Here is a 14,506-nt window from a genome sequence, read left to right as displayed (position 1 = left end):
CCACCTCCTCATCCTCGCGCTCGTCCCGCGGAGCGCGCACGTACACGTCAGCGCACTCCCTCCACGCGCCGGGCCCACGCGCCAGGGAGAGCGGGACGAGACTGCGGGACCCGTATTTTGCAGAGACGCCCCTCCCCTTCTCCGCAATCCCAACCCGATCCCATCCCATTCACCACAGTCTAGTCCCCTCCCCCTCCCCTCCCCACTCCCCCCACCGTTCTTCCTTCGCCGGCCACTCCGCGAAATCGAATCCAGGTACCGCCTCTCCGGCCTCCCGCTTCGATTTCGCGCTCCGCCGACGCAATCGGACGAGCAGGATCCGCTCCGTGTTTTTTTAGAATTTTTTTTCGTAATTTCGAGCGGCGGAAGGTCCGGGGTTGAACAAAACCCTGCCTGCTTCGTGTTCCGTAATCACGCTGATATCCGAATTTTGTCCCTGAATTGATCCGCTCCATGGACGTTTGATGCAACAGCGAGCGCGAATCCTGCCAAAGCCGGTGTTGAGGAGCAGTTCGTGTGCCCTTTGGTGAGTGGGGCAATGGCGGCGGCAGGGAGACTGCGGGGACGGCGGCGGACAAAGGAGGTGGAGCGCGAGCCCGAGCCGTTCACCATCGAGGAGGAGGTGTCCCACCTCACCCGGGTCCGGTCGGAGCCGTGCCCCGGCACCCGCGCCGCCATCCATGGCGCCAAGCGGAAGAGGGGCCTCTCGGCTTTCGAGATGGTGTCGTCGAGGGAGTCCGGTCGCTCCGGGGGCGGCGGGTTCTGTTCGGCCGACCGCGCCTATGCCGCCGGAAAGCACCTCCCGTCGGAAGGGCCGTGGTGCGTCGAAGACATGGATAGCGAGGCCTATGTCTCGCAGTTCTCCAGCGATGGCTCGATGCTCGTTGCCGGGTTTAGGGTAGGTGATTTTGCTTCTTCTTCTTCTTTAGAAGACCCATATGGAAACCTGCGAACAGATAAGTTGTGCCGCAAGTGTGGCTAATATTTCTGTGCATTCCTAAATTTGATGATAAGGGAAGCCGCATCAGAGTTTACGATGTCGATAAAGGGTGGAAGGTTCATAAGAACATAAGCTGCAGAAGTATGAGGTGGACGGTTTCAGATATTGCTCTCTCCCCTGACCAGCGATATCTTGTAAGTCTGTTTTGCTTCCATATTCTCTCCCTTGGGTTGGATCAACCATTATTTTTCTCGATAATTCTTGGACATAGATAAAATGAATAGTTAAAGATTGAAGCACTGATTGCATTATTTGGTTGTGGAAAACAGATCATTTATAGTACTGGCATTTGTCTGCACTTTTTTTCAAGAAAACGCGAAGCTTGCGTTTCAATGCGTCGATCATTTTTTACAAGCCTAAGACTAGGCCATTACATCCAACACTTATGGCAAGACTACAACTCTTAGAGTTTAGTTTGAACGCAACAGCCCATGTCCAATAGTTTTTTGTTAGGTCAATAGTTTTTTCCCTTAAGATATTTTTGTGGTGCATTTGGATTCAGACACAGACGTTCGGCTCTCGGGTGTGCAGCACACCGGTATCTGTACCAATGTTAATTGCATGGAGATGGTCGCATTAAATTAGGCATAAATTTGGCCAATTGCTATACATATTCAATACTTCGCTATGTACTTTGAAATAATGCTTTGAAGACATACTGTATCCAAAAATAAAAGTTAATCCCCTTTCTTTTGCGGGAATAAAAGTTAATCCCCTAAAACAAGGCTTTGAAAAGCCACCACGATGTCAAACGATGTCTATTGCTTTTTAATAGCATTTACTCAATCGGTCATTTCAAGGTTTGCTACTTTACATTACCATTTTAAGTTGAAAGTTAAATCAAATTTATACACAACACTCACTTTTTATCTGGAATATTTTTCCTTGAGGTGTACTTTCTAGGTTTTTTTATGCAGTTGTTTGCTGACTAATCAAGTTGTATTCTGGTTATTTCATGCTCGTTTATATGCTTTCCTATTCATTTTTCACTCAAGTCGTTCGATCCTTCACAGGCCTATTCCAGTTTGTCGCCTATTGTTCACATTGTGAATGTGCAGAATGCTGGAAGGGAATCGGATGCTAATGTTACTGTATGTTCTACACTCTGAAACTATGACTGCATGCTCATGTGGTCATGCCGTACTTATAAAATGTAAGTGATGTGCACGTAATCCATGTTTTAAATTTTTTTCTTTTTCTGCAGGAAATTCACGATGGTTTGAAATTCTGTGATAACGATGAATACTCTTTCGGGATATTCTCTGTGAAATTTTCGAAAGATGGTAGAGAAGTAGTTGTTGGGAACAATGATTGTTCAATATATGTCTATGATCTTGGAGGAAATAAAGTGTCAGACCGTATCCGTGCTCATACGGTATGAAATAACTCGATTAGCCATATGCATCTTGGTTCAATCATTTCTCTGGCTGCTTTATTCTTTCTTTCATTCCATTCCATGTTGTCTCGGCTATCTCATTCCATACCATGTTTAAGATTCCTAAAAAAAATGTTTGTTATCCACACAAGAACAATTATTGCCTCAAAGGTCAAAGCGAATCACCATCACTTAAAATTCCTAAACAACATCATAAAAGGGTTGTGGTGTTGACGTGTTCTTTGGGTCGTGCCATCCTTGGCGATGTAAGGGTTGTGCCGTCTTCGGCGTTGCATCTCTTGTATTTTACCTGGCTACGGCCCAGCAATAATGAATAGTAGAGATAAGATGTATGTATGCGGAGGCGTCCTGTGGACCAATAACTCTATGAGAGCCTGTAGCGACGTTAGGCCGGCAGCCCCTTGCACTTGGACCGTCCATGGTACAGTATCACACAAATATAACCAATGGCCCGGAAACTGAGCTGGATTAGATTGATGGAGCAAACGAATAGCACATAGTAGGAGGAAGAAGAAGCTGTGAATCTGAGCAATGGAATTCATAGTGAATCTGGGCAATCGCCCGGAAAAGTGATAATCGAGTACTTGGAAGTTGTAACTACTCGATTTGTAGCTCGCCGGGCATTCAGTCAAGTACTGCTCCCTATCTTCAGTCAATGGCAGCCTGTTTTTACAAGTGTCTAGTCATTATTTTTGTATGTGATTTCAGATTAAAACGTAGCTCATATTAATTCAGAAGTATCTTCGGTCCTTTAGCGGTGATATTAGTATATGTTCGATTCCCCCGCAAAAAAAATCAGTATATCTTCGATTCATTTGGCGATTGGCATAGCAAAGTAGAAATAAAACAATGTGCACGTTACATGCAAATGAAAAATCCATTCCAAGATCAAGAGACATTTTCTTTGTTCTAGCAATGGTAAATATGCAGTTCATTTTTGATGTGTTAGCTGGACTGAAAGTTAAAAACATGTGTGCACTGTTTCCTTCGGAGAAAATTAGTATCCAGAATTGAAGCATGTTGGATACAAGCTGACATATTAGGTCTGCTCCATGTGATTGTGTGAAATGTGCCAACAGAGTCGGATTACTCAAGAGGTCGATCAGGGGTTTGGGTAAGAGAATTGAAATACCAAGAGCCGGACATTAGAGACGGCCCTCAATTCGTTGGGTGAAGCATACGACCTCTACATCCTCTACTCCTAGGAGATTGGGTTTGGAATTTGGTACGGCAAGAGCAGGTTGAGCGTGGAGATGACAAAGTCGATGTGAGGACAAATTTTGTAGAGATGTCATGGCATACCATAGAAACCATTACGGCATGCCAATTAGGCTATTAGTGGGTGTGAACAATTACTTTCAGCATGCGTTCAACTATTATATGTGCTCGTGCGTCTATAGAGAAGGTCTGCAAGGTGAGAAGAGATTTATCTTGTAGTGGTGATGTGTAGAATTTTCCATTAGCTCCGTTTGTGTAGAGAATTTTCGAAGGTTTTTTAAGCGCTAGGCGTTGAGCGAGCGTTGTGCCTCCGCTTAGTTCAATGACAGCATAAGCGGCACCTGGGTGCTCTTAAGCATTATGTACGGACGTCATATGGACAGGAACAAGGGCACCCAAAATCAGTTTTCATAGCATGCAAGGCATGTATACCAAAAAGGGTTTCCCCTGCCTTTATATTATAAAGCAACTATCACCTATTACAATCGAGAGACCGATACAATCACACACCACCACGGCACCCAACACACACACCCAAGGCAATATACAAAGGTGTCGGGCATCGACACACCACCCCACCGACCACCAAGTAAACTACAAATGAGTGAGGAAGACCGCTTGGGGCCGACGGAGACCTCCACCATGAGCAACCACAATAGAGAGGTGAGCTGGCAACAACGAAGCTAGGACTCAAAAGTGGTGCCTCCACCACCATGGATAGCCGCCACCGCTCAATCCCGAAGATCAGTTTTTCACCCGGAGCAAGATGACAGGAGAGGGAACGCCGTGACGGAGCCTCAGGAAGGATAAGGCGTCAACGGCCGCCGCCACTGTCGGCCAGTCAAAGGACTGAGCAAGTGGTGTACCCCGGCGCTCACCCCCTTTGTCGCACCCTAGCTCTGTCAACCACCCGCAACCACGCCACCCGTGTGGCCATGGTTGCCCGCCTGCACCTTAGATGCACGCTCCACCCCCAAACGCCGCGCCTCCCACCGCCAGAGCCGCCGCCCTGCAACCAGACAACCCCGAGACCACACAAAGTCCCTGGCTTTGGCCCAACCGGTAGCCCCCGACCGATGGAGCCACAGCAGACGCTCCGCCCCGAACATCGGCGGACCTGCGCCAACATGCCCGTGGCCGAGGAAAAGGGGAGAAGGAGGAGCGGACGCATCCGGACCGGCACACCCCTGTGCCAGCGACAGGTGATGTGACTGCATCGAGGCCACCCATCCCTCCTACCGAGCTCCCCGCCGAACACGAGGAAGGGGGGAGGAGGAGCGGACGCATCCGGACCGGCACACCCTTGTGCCGGCGACAGGTGACGCGACCGCATTGACGCCACCCATCCCTCCTACCGAGCTCCCCATGGAACACACCTCCGTGTCGCCCTACCATGGCAGCCGGCACACATCCCAGCGAGGCCACCAGCAATTGCATGCCCACCGACGACGGATACCAAATTGACCTGCAGCCGCATCCAAAGTAGCCCACTAGGGAGGCCCTCCCGCGCCGAGCGCCGCCGTCCAGCCGCAAGGGCCCGACTGGACGAGTGTTGCCCAACTCCACTGCTGCCGCACGCGCCCCCTCACCATCGCGCCACGGTGAGAGAGGCCGCCCACGGCCTAGGTCGCCCACGGCCCAGGCCGCCCGCAACCCGCAGCGTGAGAGGCGGATCCGGACGCGCCGCCACGAAGCCGCCGCCGCCGTCACCACCAACATGCTGCCTGTCGCACCGCTACCGCGCCCGGCATCTAGCGCCGCATCTCGGCCCGCGTTGCACCCCCTGCGCGAGGAGACGAAGGAGTCCCGCCGTCGCCGGCGACGCACGGGCTTCGCCCGCGCACGCCCCTGGTGACGGCAAGAAAGTGGAGAAGAGGGGAGGGGAGGCGGCGGCGCTAGGGTAAGCCTCCTGGACGCTCACGGGAGGAGGCGAGGAAGCGGGTTTCCAAGTGCTCGCAAGGCATGTATATATAAGCCTAAAATAGCAAGCATGTTGGGGAAGGAGACATGAGGAGGAGCTGAGGTCGGGGAGGGGGAAGAAAGCTGGCAGCAGCGAGGTCGGGGAAGAGAAGCCACCAGGCTCCAGCCTAGATGAGGAGGAGCTCGAGATAAGGGAAGAGGGGGGAGGACTAGCAGCAAGGTCAGGAAAACTCGAGGTGGAGCAGCGCTAGGTCGGGGAAGAAAGCCCCAGATCTGGCGGCACAAGGTCGCGTTGCTCTCCTATGTCTCTCTCACCCTGCTTTCCTTTGTCTAACCCTAGGCGTCCGAGCGTTTTTTTCAGCGCTTACCCCAAAAGCGAAGCGGTAGGCCTCCCCTCAGCGCTTAAGCGCGCCTAGGCGTACACTCAATTTTTCACTGGAATTTTCCATCTGTGCAGTCTCATACAATGATAGCAATTCAATTTGTGAGCTTCCAAAATCTGAATCGGTTGGAGGGGAACATTTAACTCAAGCAATTTCAGTTTTCAGTATTGCCGAACTGCTAGCTTGGCTCCTGCTAGAAGTCCGTCCAGAAAGTCTAGCATGTCAGACCAGGATGTAAAATTCCATCTGCGCCGTTTCCATGAATAGCCATTGTCACATTTAAGTAGGATGCCAGCCAGGTGTGGGCCACGAACGACTGGAAATGACTATAAAAGCTGGCTATACATGCAGAAATACACAGTGCGTTGCAAATCCCAAGAGGACTGCATGGTCCAGATTTCATGTGCAAGTGTGCTCGGGACGGGAGCCAAAGCGGATTTCCGTATATCTCAATCCTTTCATCATAAGAGTGTACTATGTTGTACCTTGAGATTTTCCGTACTTTCTTTTGGGAAGTTGGAAGTAGTCACACGGTTTCATTGAATGTGAGTCTGCCATCTTGAATACTGATGAAATGCTTTGGAGGAAACATAAGAAACAAAATGAAATAGCACTGTTTGCAACATAGTTTTCATTTTTCCATCACAGTATATCATGATGGGTATGTATTCCAGGTTTGAGGTAGTCTAGGTTTATGGGAGTATCGTGACTAACCACTGGATCATCAGTTCATTGCATTAATGCATAATCATGTATTACATTTTACATAAGAGGACTTTATGTAAAATTAGAATCACATGGATGTAGATGATGTACTGATGGTGTCAAAGCTAGAACCATCCTCGCTTGAGCAGTACAAGATTCATATGATTGTTGGATGCCCTGGAGTAAATTAGTAATACTTCGTTTTTCACAATCTCATTTTCTTCTTCATTGGTTCTGCAAGTCTGATGTCAACACGGTCACCTTTGCTGATGAAAGTGGCAATTTATTGTACTCTGGAAGTGATGATAATCTCTGTAAGGTTAGTATTCTTGTTAATTTCTCTAGATTGCTGTTTTACTTCTCTTCCCTTTTTTTATCTTGCTTCAATACTAGTACTATCTAGTAATTATATTCTAATTCATCCTATAGAAAACAGAACTAACATACACACTTTGTGTATAATAAACGTAGCTGCCTAGGGCCTAGCTGGACTTGAAGAGTAGTTAATAAAGCATAACTTTTATGCTTCCGGTGGCTTTAAAAGGAAGAATAGAGCTGTTACCATTTACATTCTGCTACAAAAGTAAACAATTGAGTGCCTGTTGGAAGTTGATCAACCTTTTATATATGCACCATCATTTTATCCAATTATGCATTAGCCTAACGATACTTCATAACCCTTAGGTCTGGGATAGGCGTTGCCTTGTAAGAGAGAAACCAGCAGGTGTTTTGACAGGTCACTTAGATGGGATTACATGTATTGATAGCCGTGGTGATGGGCGTTATCTAATCTCCAACTGCAAGGATCAGACTATCAAACTTTGGGACATCAGAAAGATGTCCGCCACCGTAAAAGGGTGATGCTTTTGTTTTACATATGTACATAATGTTAACAATGTTCTAGTCCAATTCGACCATGACAACTCCCAATTTTGTGTATTTCTCAATTTTCTACCTTTTTCACAGACGACAACCAAGATTGTATGACTGGGACTACAGATGGATGTCGTTCCCGTCACACGCTAGATATTATAAGCATCCAAATGATCTATCTCTGGCAACATACAGGGGTCATTCAGTTCTGCGGACACTTATCCGCTGCTACTTCTCTCCAATGCACAGGTTAGGAGTGAATTAGGGATTATGCTTTGTCACATTCAAATTTGGATTTGCTTTTTAACTAATTTAGCATGGCTTTTGTTATTGCTGGAAAGGTTATTAGCACTTTAATCTGGATTGTTGGGTTTACCCTATGATCCTACCGGGTCTTGTGGTATGGAGTATTTGGTGTGATCTGATCAGATTGGGCCTGTGATCCAGAAAGCGACTCTTGGCATTGTGATGGAGTGGTGGGGGCACTACTCCAGCCACCATGGTTCAAATCTTGGGTGGGCTTCAGTAGAAACTTTGTGAAAATTGTGGATTTGTTCTTGGTCTCCATCAGATTCAGGCGTATGTTAAGGTGGCGCACTCCCATGCGTCTGTTTGTCTGTGGAACAAAAGAGAAAAAGGGATTGGGCTTGCGATCCAGATCTGGGAGGCAGGGCCACTAAAATTAAGATTCAGTTGTGGTCCTATCAGATTGCATTTTTAAAAGCAAATCATGTCTGGTTGCTTGAAAAACGAATATACACGATAAGTTGAGTTCGGGATGTTTGATTTATTTGGTACTTCCCGCTCCGTACGTAAATGTCTAAAGAAACACTAGAGTGTCTCTTGCTGTTGTTGGTTGCTCCTCTTCATCAATTAAGTTGGCATTGCATTGCACTCCGGCCACGACTGGCGGTATGAGGCCAACAAAGCATGTCTGGTAGTCAGGACTTCTGGTACATGGATCTTGCAAGTATTAAGTATTGACCCGTAGGCTGCACAACAAGAGATCGCCATGTGAAAAAGCTGGTGGACCATGGACAAAGTAACCTAATTCAATTGTTTCTAGGTTCCCAACAACATTGGTTGCTATAGTTTGTACCCACTTGAAATCAAACTTGTGATGATGCCACATTATTAGCCACAGTGCATCTAAATTAGCATTTTCAACAGACATTTAGATCATGTGTAACTAGTAACCACGCAAGTGACCTCATTGTTTTCTTTTTTACTTCTTGTGTTATCTTTTGCAGCACCTCATTGTTTTCTTTTTAATTCTTGTGTTATCTTTTGCAGCACGGGCCAGAGGTACATATACACTGGATCAAGTGACGATTCAGTGCATATTTACGATGTGGTATGTAAATCCAATCTTCCCACATTTTCCAAATTATAGCATGCCTACTTCACTGTTTGCAGATTGTTGTTATCCACTACAAACCTGCTGCTCGTGCAGGTAACAGGGGCGACCGTCAAGAAGCTCTCGTGGCACGGTTCGATCATCAGAGACTGCACCTGGCATCCTTACCGTCCAACGCTCGTAAGCTCTTCCTGGGACGGCTATCTGGCCCGGTGGGAGGCATCAGGCAACAATGAGGACCCCTCGGTGCTCACGTGCGACGAGCAGAGGACTAGCCCTTACGACCAGACATACGGGCTCTCTTTTGCCCTGTAGTAAGTTGCAGAGGACCTGGCGCAGTAAGCAGAGCCGGAGCGAGCTCGTGATGCACCCGGTGTTGGGTTGTGGCAGTTTATGATTGATGTGCTTATATGGCAATATAAGCACAAGCAGTCATGCATTGTATATCTGAGGCAACTTGTGCTCCTCTTGCTGTCACTGATAGAAAATAGTGATGTAAACAAAGATGTAGCCGTTGCTTTTGTAAATTTGTTTGCAGTTGATCAGGTGGTGTCAGTGACAAAGTCATATGTAACTATACAAGTTTTTTTGTTGTTGTTGAGAGAATTGTAACTATGTAAGTTAATAATGCATGTGCGTTCTGTTGCCATACAGAAGTAAATAACGCTGGTGATACTACAACTTGACCTGTGGGTGTGGTTTCATCCTCAAAATATTGTCCCTGCTCTTCCAGTTACATTGATGTGTTCGAGGTCTGTGAGTTGCGAACATTGGTGGTTGGCAGGCAGGCGATGGCGTCAGGCTCACCTGATTGATGTCGACGATCACGCGGGTGATGAAGAGCAAACAGTGGTGTCGTGCCAGCGATTGTGCGGGTGACCGTGGAGGGCAAGCATTGCTCTGCTCTCAACTATGGTGAGAGCTCCACCCTCCCACAATAGGTAGGGGTTTAGTGCCTTAATCAGTCATGACCGTTGGGTTTGTGGTTGATTTGGTGGTTGTATGCTACCATAATGATGTTTAGGCTGGCAATTTGGTGGTTCTTACTTCTTTTGTGTTACATGTTGCCGATTTAGGGCTAGTTGTGCATTCATGTGCAACTACCAATTTGGTAAAGTTGCAAAACATAATACTTAGCGAGGTGAAAGTGTAGGAATTTTTAGATGTACTCCCTCCGGTCCTTTTTAGTTCGCATATAAGATTTGACTAAAGTCAAGCCTTGTAAAGTTTGACCAGCTTTGTAGAAAAAAGTGTCAACATTCACAATCTGAAATCAATATCACTAGATGTGTCATGACTTAAAGTTTCATATTATATAACTTTAGCATGGCAGATGTTGATATTTTTTTATATAAATACGGTCAAATTTTGTGAAGTTTGACTTCAAAGAATTCTAATATGCAGAGTAAAAAGGACCGGAGGGAGTACTGCGCGTGCATGCAATGATTTGCCGAGGGTGGCATCATGCAATTATTCACGCAAAATACTATCTTAGGGTAATGGGCAAAGAGTATTGATTTGATGATGTTTAATAGGATAGGAACCTATTGCCAATAACTTCCTCTGACTTCTATTAACTTTCATTGAAAAAATTGCACAAATATGATAACAAATGCATCATTTCTTTGCAGCATCACCAAAAGAGTTGCAATTACCCAGTCATTGCATATCATTTCACTTCCACTTCACTAACCTAATCAAAGCATCATAATCCAAACAAGGACTCTCACAATGGCATTCAACCTATGTGCTAGGACATCATGGCCACTAGCAGCAGCTACAATTGCATCTTTCACCTCTTAACTCCTCTCTGTTCTTTTGTCCTGCTGATGAAACGTAACAAAGATTACTAGCTACCACCCCACCGTGACCATCAATTCCTTTAGCTCCCACTGTCTGCCAACTGCATTTGCGCACTGCTACCACCATGGCCAGCATTGTTGGAGCTATCAATGATGCCATACTGAATTGTCGGTAGAATGGGAGTAGGATCAATCATGGTGTAGACCTTCACCACCCTTCACTTGCAACAGGGGCACTTTATAGATTAATGCTCTAGTAAATTTGTCTAAATATTCGAACCAATAATTCAACCCCCTCCCCCCCCCCACACACACACACCACCACCACAGACACACACACCACCACCACCACACACACACACACACATGTCTAGTCTTTTTTAACTACTTGGGCATGGATCGATGTAGGCCGCATATTTTTTAATACCGAGTTGGCAGGATCTTAAACTCAAAAAACTTCTTGCTTGGATATTATATTTAGTGAGATCTTTTATGGTACATCACCTTAAGTGGGCCATTCATTTCTGTGATTGGACAAGATGAAGCAATTAACTACCAGTGGAGAGAAAAAGGGCAAGTACTGAGTTACTATGTGACGAAGGGCAAGTCCACGAGGATACAACCGGCCGTTTGCGTCTGAGTAGATGGCCTTTGGGAGACACGGGGTGGCTGCATTGTCACTTGGTCAGGAGGGAGGGGGTCTCAGTCCGCTCGTGCGACGGAGAGAGACCAACCTTGTGCAGCCGACGGATGGTGCGGGGCGACTGTGTCAAATCGCTGGGTTGGCCATTTAATATTGGCCACTGAATCAACTAAATTTATGCTCCATTTAAACCCCATTCACCCCAATGTTCGAAATGGAGAGAATCGCTCAATGTATTTCAATGCACACCATAACTCTGACACGACTCCTACTCATCCTCTTACAGCGCCCGGCGGGTAGTGAGAAGACTTGTGGCGACGTGCGGCGGCGTTCCAACAATATGTAGCAGCGGCAGTCCAACGACGTTCGGTTGCAGCGGAGGGCTGCAGCGCGGTGGTCCGACGGCGGCGTGCTGGCGTGGCGGTATTGGAGATTGGATTAGGAGAAGGCCAACTCCCCCACCAAATAGGAAAAGGTGGACTATTTTTTTGGTGATCACCAATAATTTATTAGGTAAAGGAGACTTGTTGGAGCAGTTTTTTGGCCCAACTCCTCCAATATCAGAATTTTATTGGGGCAAGGGGAAGTGATGCTCCTAGGAGATCTTCATAGTCGTTGATTAGTTTTCCCATCCATTTCTGTTGCGTGAGTGCTCTCACCTTCTTCCTTCTCCACTCATTCTCGGGCTTCCTCCTCTTTCTTCTTACCGAAAAAGGCTTCTACCCCTTTTGTTGTACTTCATCCTTGACGGAGAGTTCGGTCCCTGTGAGTGGTCGATCACTTCCTAGCAATTCGATAATTGTCTCATATAGTACATCCTAGTACTACTCCCTCTGTAAAAAAATATAAAATCATTTAGATCACTAATATAGTGATTTAAATAATCTTATATTTCTTTATAGAGAGAGTACATTTGGTGCGGCCTTTCATCCATCAGAAGAAATCCACCGGGCACTCCGTTAACTCTGCAAAGATGGTTGTTCAAACCATGAGCATCTTTGATTCTTATCATCGTGTTGTTACAAGGGATGAGCCTTTGATGAGTATTTCTATAAAAATTTGATGCATCGATAAGATTCTCGGTTCTTGACCTGCAAAAGAAAAAAAAGATTCTCGGTTCATAAAAAAAATTGCTTAGGCCAGCGGGAGATAGTTGACCCGCGAGTGTAGCGCGTTAGTTCGTGTAGCCAGCATCTGGTTAGGTGAAGCATGAGTCGGAGCTGTATACATGTATACGTTACGAGTAGCAAAGCCCTAATTTACTGCCTAGGTTGCTTGGTTGACTTATATTAAGCCCTAATTCGCTAATTACTTTGCTTGTTGCTCTCTAGGCGCGCAAAGAGCATGGTTAACAATATATCCAGCATGTTGCAATGTCATTTAAAGCCACAGCATGTATAGTAGTTGGAAGGAAATACTTCTCTCAGCTTACAAAAACATCTTGTATTGTGGGACGAAGGATGTACTATTATATTAGCATATGGCTCATCTTTCATTCTTACAAAGTTTTTGAAGCCCGTGCTTGGAGCTAAATATTGTTATATTAATTCATCAAAAGCCATAAAAATTCAAAAGCATCTATTTAGAAGTTTTTATGGCTTTTTGACCAAAATAAAAAAGCTGTAAAAGCAGAAGCAAAAGCCCAAAGAAACAGAGCATAAGTAGCTTCAACCTTCAAGGCCTAACTAATTGTCTAGCTTGCTTCTTGCTTGTACTTACCCAACTGCATACGCAAGATTCGACCATTCCACGAACGTCTTATACATACCACACATACATGCACCTCAGCACCACCCACATCTCCCACTCCAACAAATAGAGGCATATATATAACAACCAACGTTGTCCAAGTCGATCAACTGATATCCGCCTCCGCTCTCTCGCCGGCCGTTCATCAGTCATTCAGTTGAACAGGTCAGACCGGTCGGTACATACGTAAGCTCAAGCCTCAAGGTCAACTGCAATCCTTCGATCATTCCTACGGTTTGGTTTGGTACTACAGATATCGACTGTGCGATCCGCAGTGGTGCCGTGCGTGCGACGATGAGCTCCACGGGCAACGTCGCCGGCGGCGGCAAGAAGGTGTCGTGGCCGGAGGTGGTGGGGCTGCCGGCCGGTGAGGCCAAGGCCGTCATCCTCAAGGACAAGCCCGACGCCGACGTGATCTTCGTGCCTTTCGGGGCGGGGGTGCAGCAGGACCTCAGCCTAAACCGCGTCCGTGTCTTCGTCGGCACCATCGCCAGCGTGGTGACCGTCGTCCTCGCCCCAAAGGTTGGCTAGCTAAGCGACCTAGCCAGGGAGCTATGGTTAGCTCATGAAATAAATTCATAAACTGATATCATCTTGCAAATTGATTTCATTTATGTGTGTTGTCGTATTCTTTAATGTTCAGTTTTTGAGCTTCGGTTGTAAGACATGTAATGGTGAAACATTGAATTTGCGAGCATGTACGGCCTTGCGAAAGAAGGCAACAAAAAGTACTCCCTCTGTAAACAATTTGCGAGCGTGTACGGCCAATGGATTCAAAAGTGTTCTTATGCTCCCGAGCTCAAATGAGCTCGGTGAACAGAAAAATCAAAAAACAATCAAAAATCTGATTTTAGTTTTTGTGACAAACACTGATAAAAGTTTTAAGTGCTTGCAAAAATTCGTCATAGAATCACATTCCTGTAAAGTGTGGCAAAAAAACAAATTTAATGCTCCAAAATGCTTTTGAAAGTAGCATTTTCAGAGAACCAATTTTTTTTTTGCCACGCCTTCTAGGAATGTGATTCCATGACAATTTTTTGTAAGCACTTGAAACTTTTGTCAATGTTTGTCAGAAAAAAATCAGATTTTCTTGAATTTTTTATTTATTTTACTATTCACTCGAGCTCATCGATAAGAAACTCTGCATCCCTATGGAGTAGCTTTTTTCGCCTATGGAGTAGCTAGCAGGCTGCATATTTGACATTGCAACAACAGTAAAGCTGGAGTAGCACGCAAGGGCATATCATTATATTTGACCATGATTTTGGGAAAAAGATAAAACTACTCTTTCAGTTTACATTGCACCCTCGTGTGTCCACTCCAACATTGACCACCGATTTAAATGACGAGTCATATCGGAAATGCCAAATGGAGATCGAGCTCCATGAAAGCCTTAATTTGAAAAATTCAAATTTCAAGTTTTCAAAAAAATCTGAAAAAACACATATATACCTAGACAT

At 46.0% G+C, this 14,506-nt stretch overlaps 2 protein-coding genes across 2 annotated transcripts; both read left to right on the top strand.

The window, feature by feature from the left end:
- The first annotated feature begins 140 nt into the window (after window positions 1–140).
- On the top strand, window positions 141–9,501 carry LOC123190892 (LEC14B homolog). Its single transcript, XM_044603620.1, has 10 exons — window positions 141–255; window positions 474–898; window positions 1,015–1,134; window positions 2,014–2,091; window positions 2,205–2,375; window positions 6,864–6,941; window positions 7,307–7,479; window positions 7,589–7,744; window positions 8,789–8,849; window positions 8,949–9,501. Exons 2-10 carry the CDS (start codon window positions 539–541, stop codon window positions 9,165–9,167), a joined length of 1,416 nt encoding a protein of 471 aa, XP_044459555.1. The 5' UTR covers window positions 141–255; window positions 474–538; the 3' UTR covers window positions 9,168–9,501.
- A 3,673-nt stretch (window positions 9,502–13,174) lies between these two features.
- On the top strand, window positions 13,175–13,762 carry LOC123097713 (subtilisin-chymotrypsin inhibitor CI-1B). Its single transcript, XM_044519558.1, has 2 exons — window positions 13,175–13,211; window positions 13,300–13,762. The coding sequence occupies exon 2, from the start codon at window positions 13,341–13,343 to the stop codon at window positions 13,575–13,577; it is 237 nt and encodes a 78-aa protein (XP_044375493.1). The 5' UTR covers window positions 13,175–13,211; window positions 13,300–13,340; the 3' UTR covers window positions 13,578–13,762.
- The last annotated feature ends 744 nt before the right edge of the window (window positions 13,763–14,506 follow it).

The sequence above is a fragment of the Triticum aestivum genome, chromosome 1A (assembly GCF_018294505.1).
Source record: "Triticum aestivum cultivar Chinese Spring chromosome 1A, IWGSC CS RefSeq v2.1, whole genome shotgun sequence".
NCBI classification, from domain to species: Eukaryota; Viridiplantae; Streptophyta; class Magnoliopsida; order Poales; family Poaceae; genus Triticum; species Triticum aestivum.
Note: the sequence above shows the minus strand (reverse complement) of the source record. Positions and strands in the feature narration are given on the sequence as shown.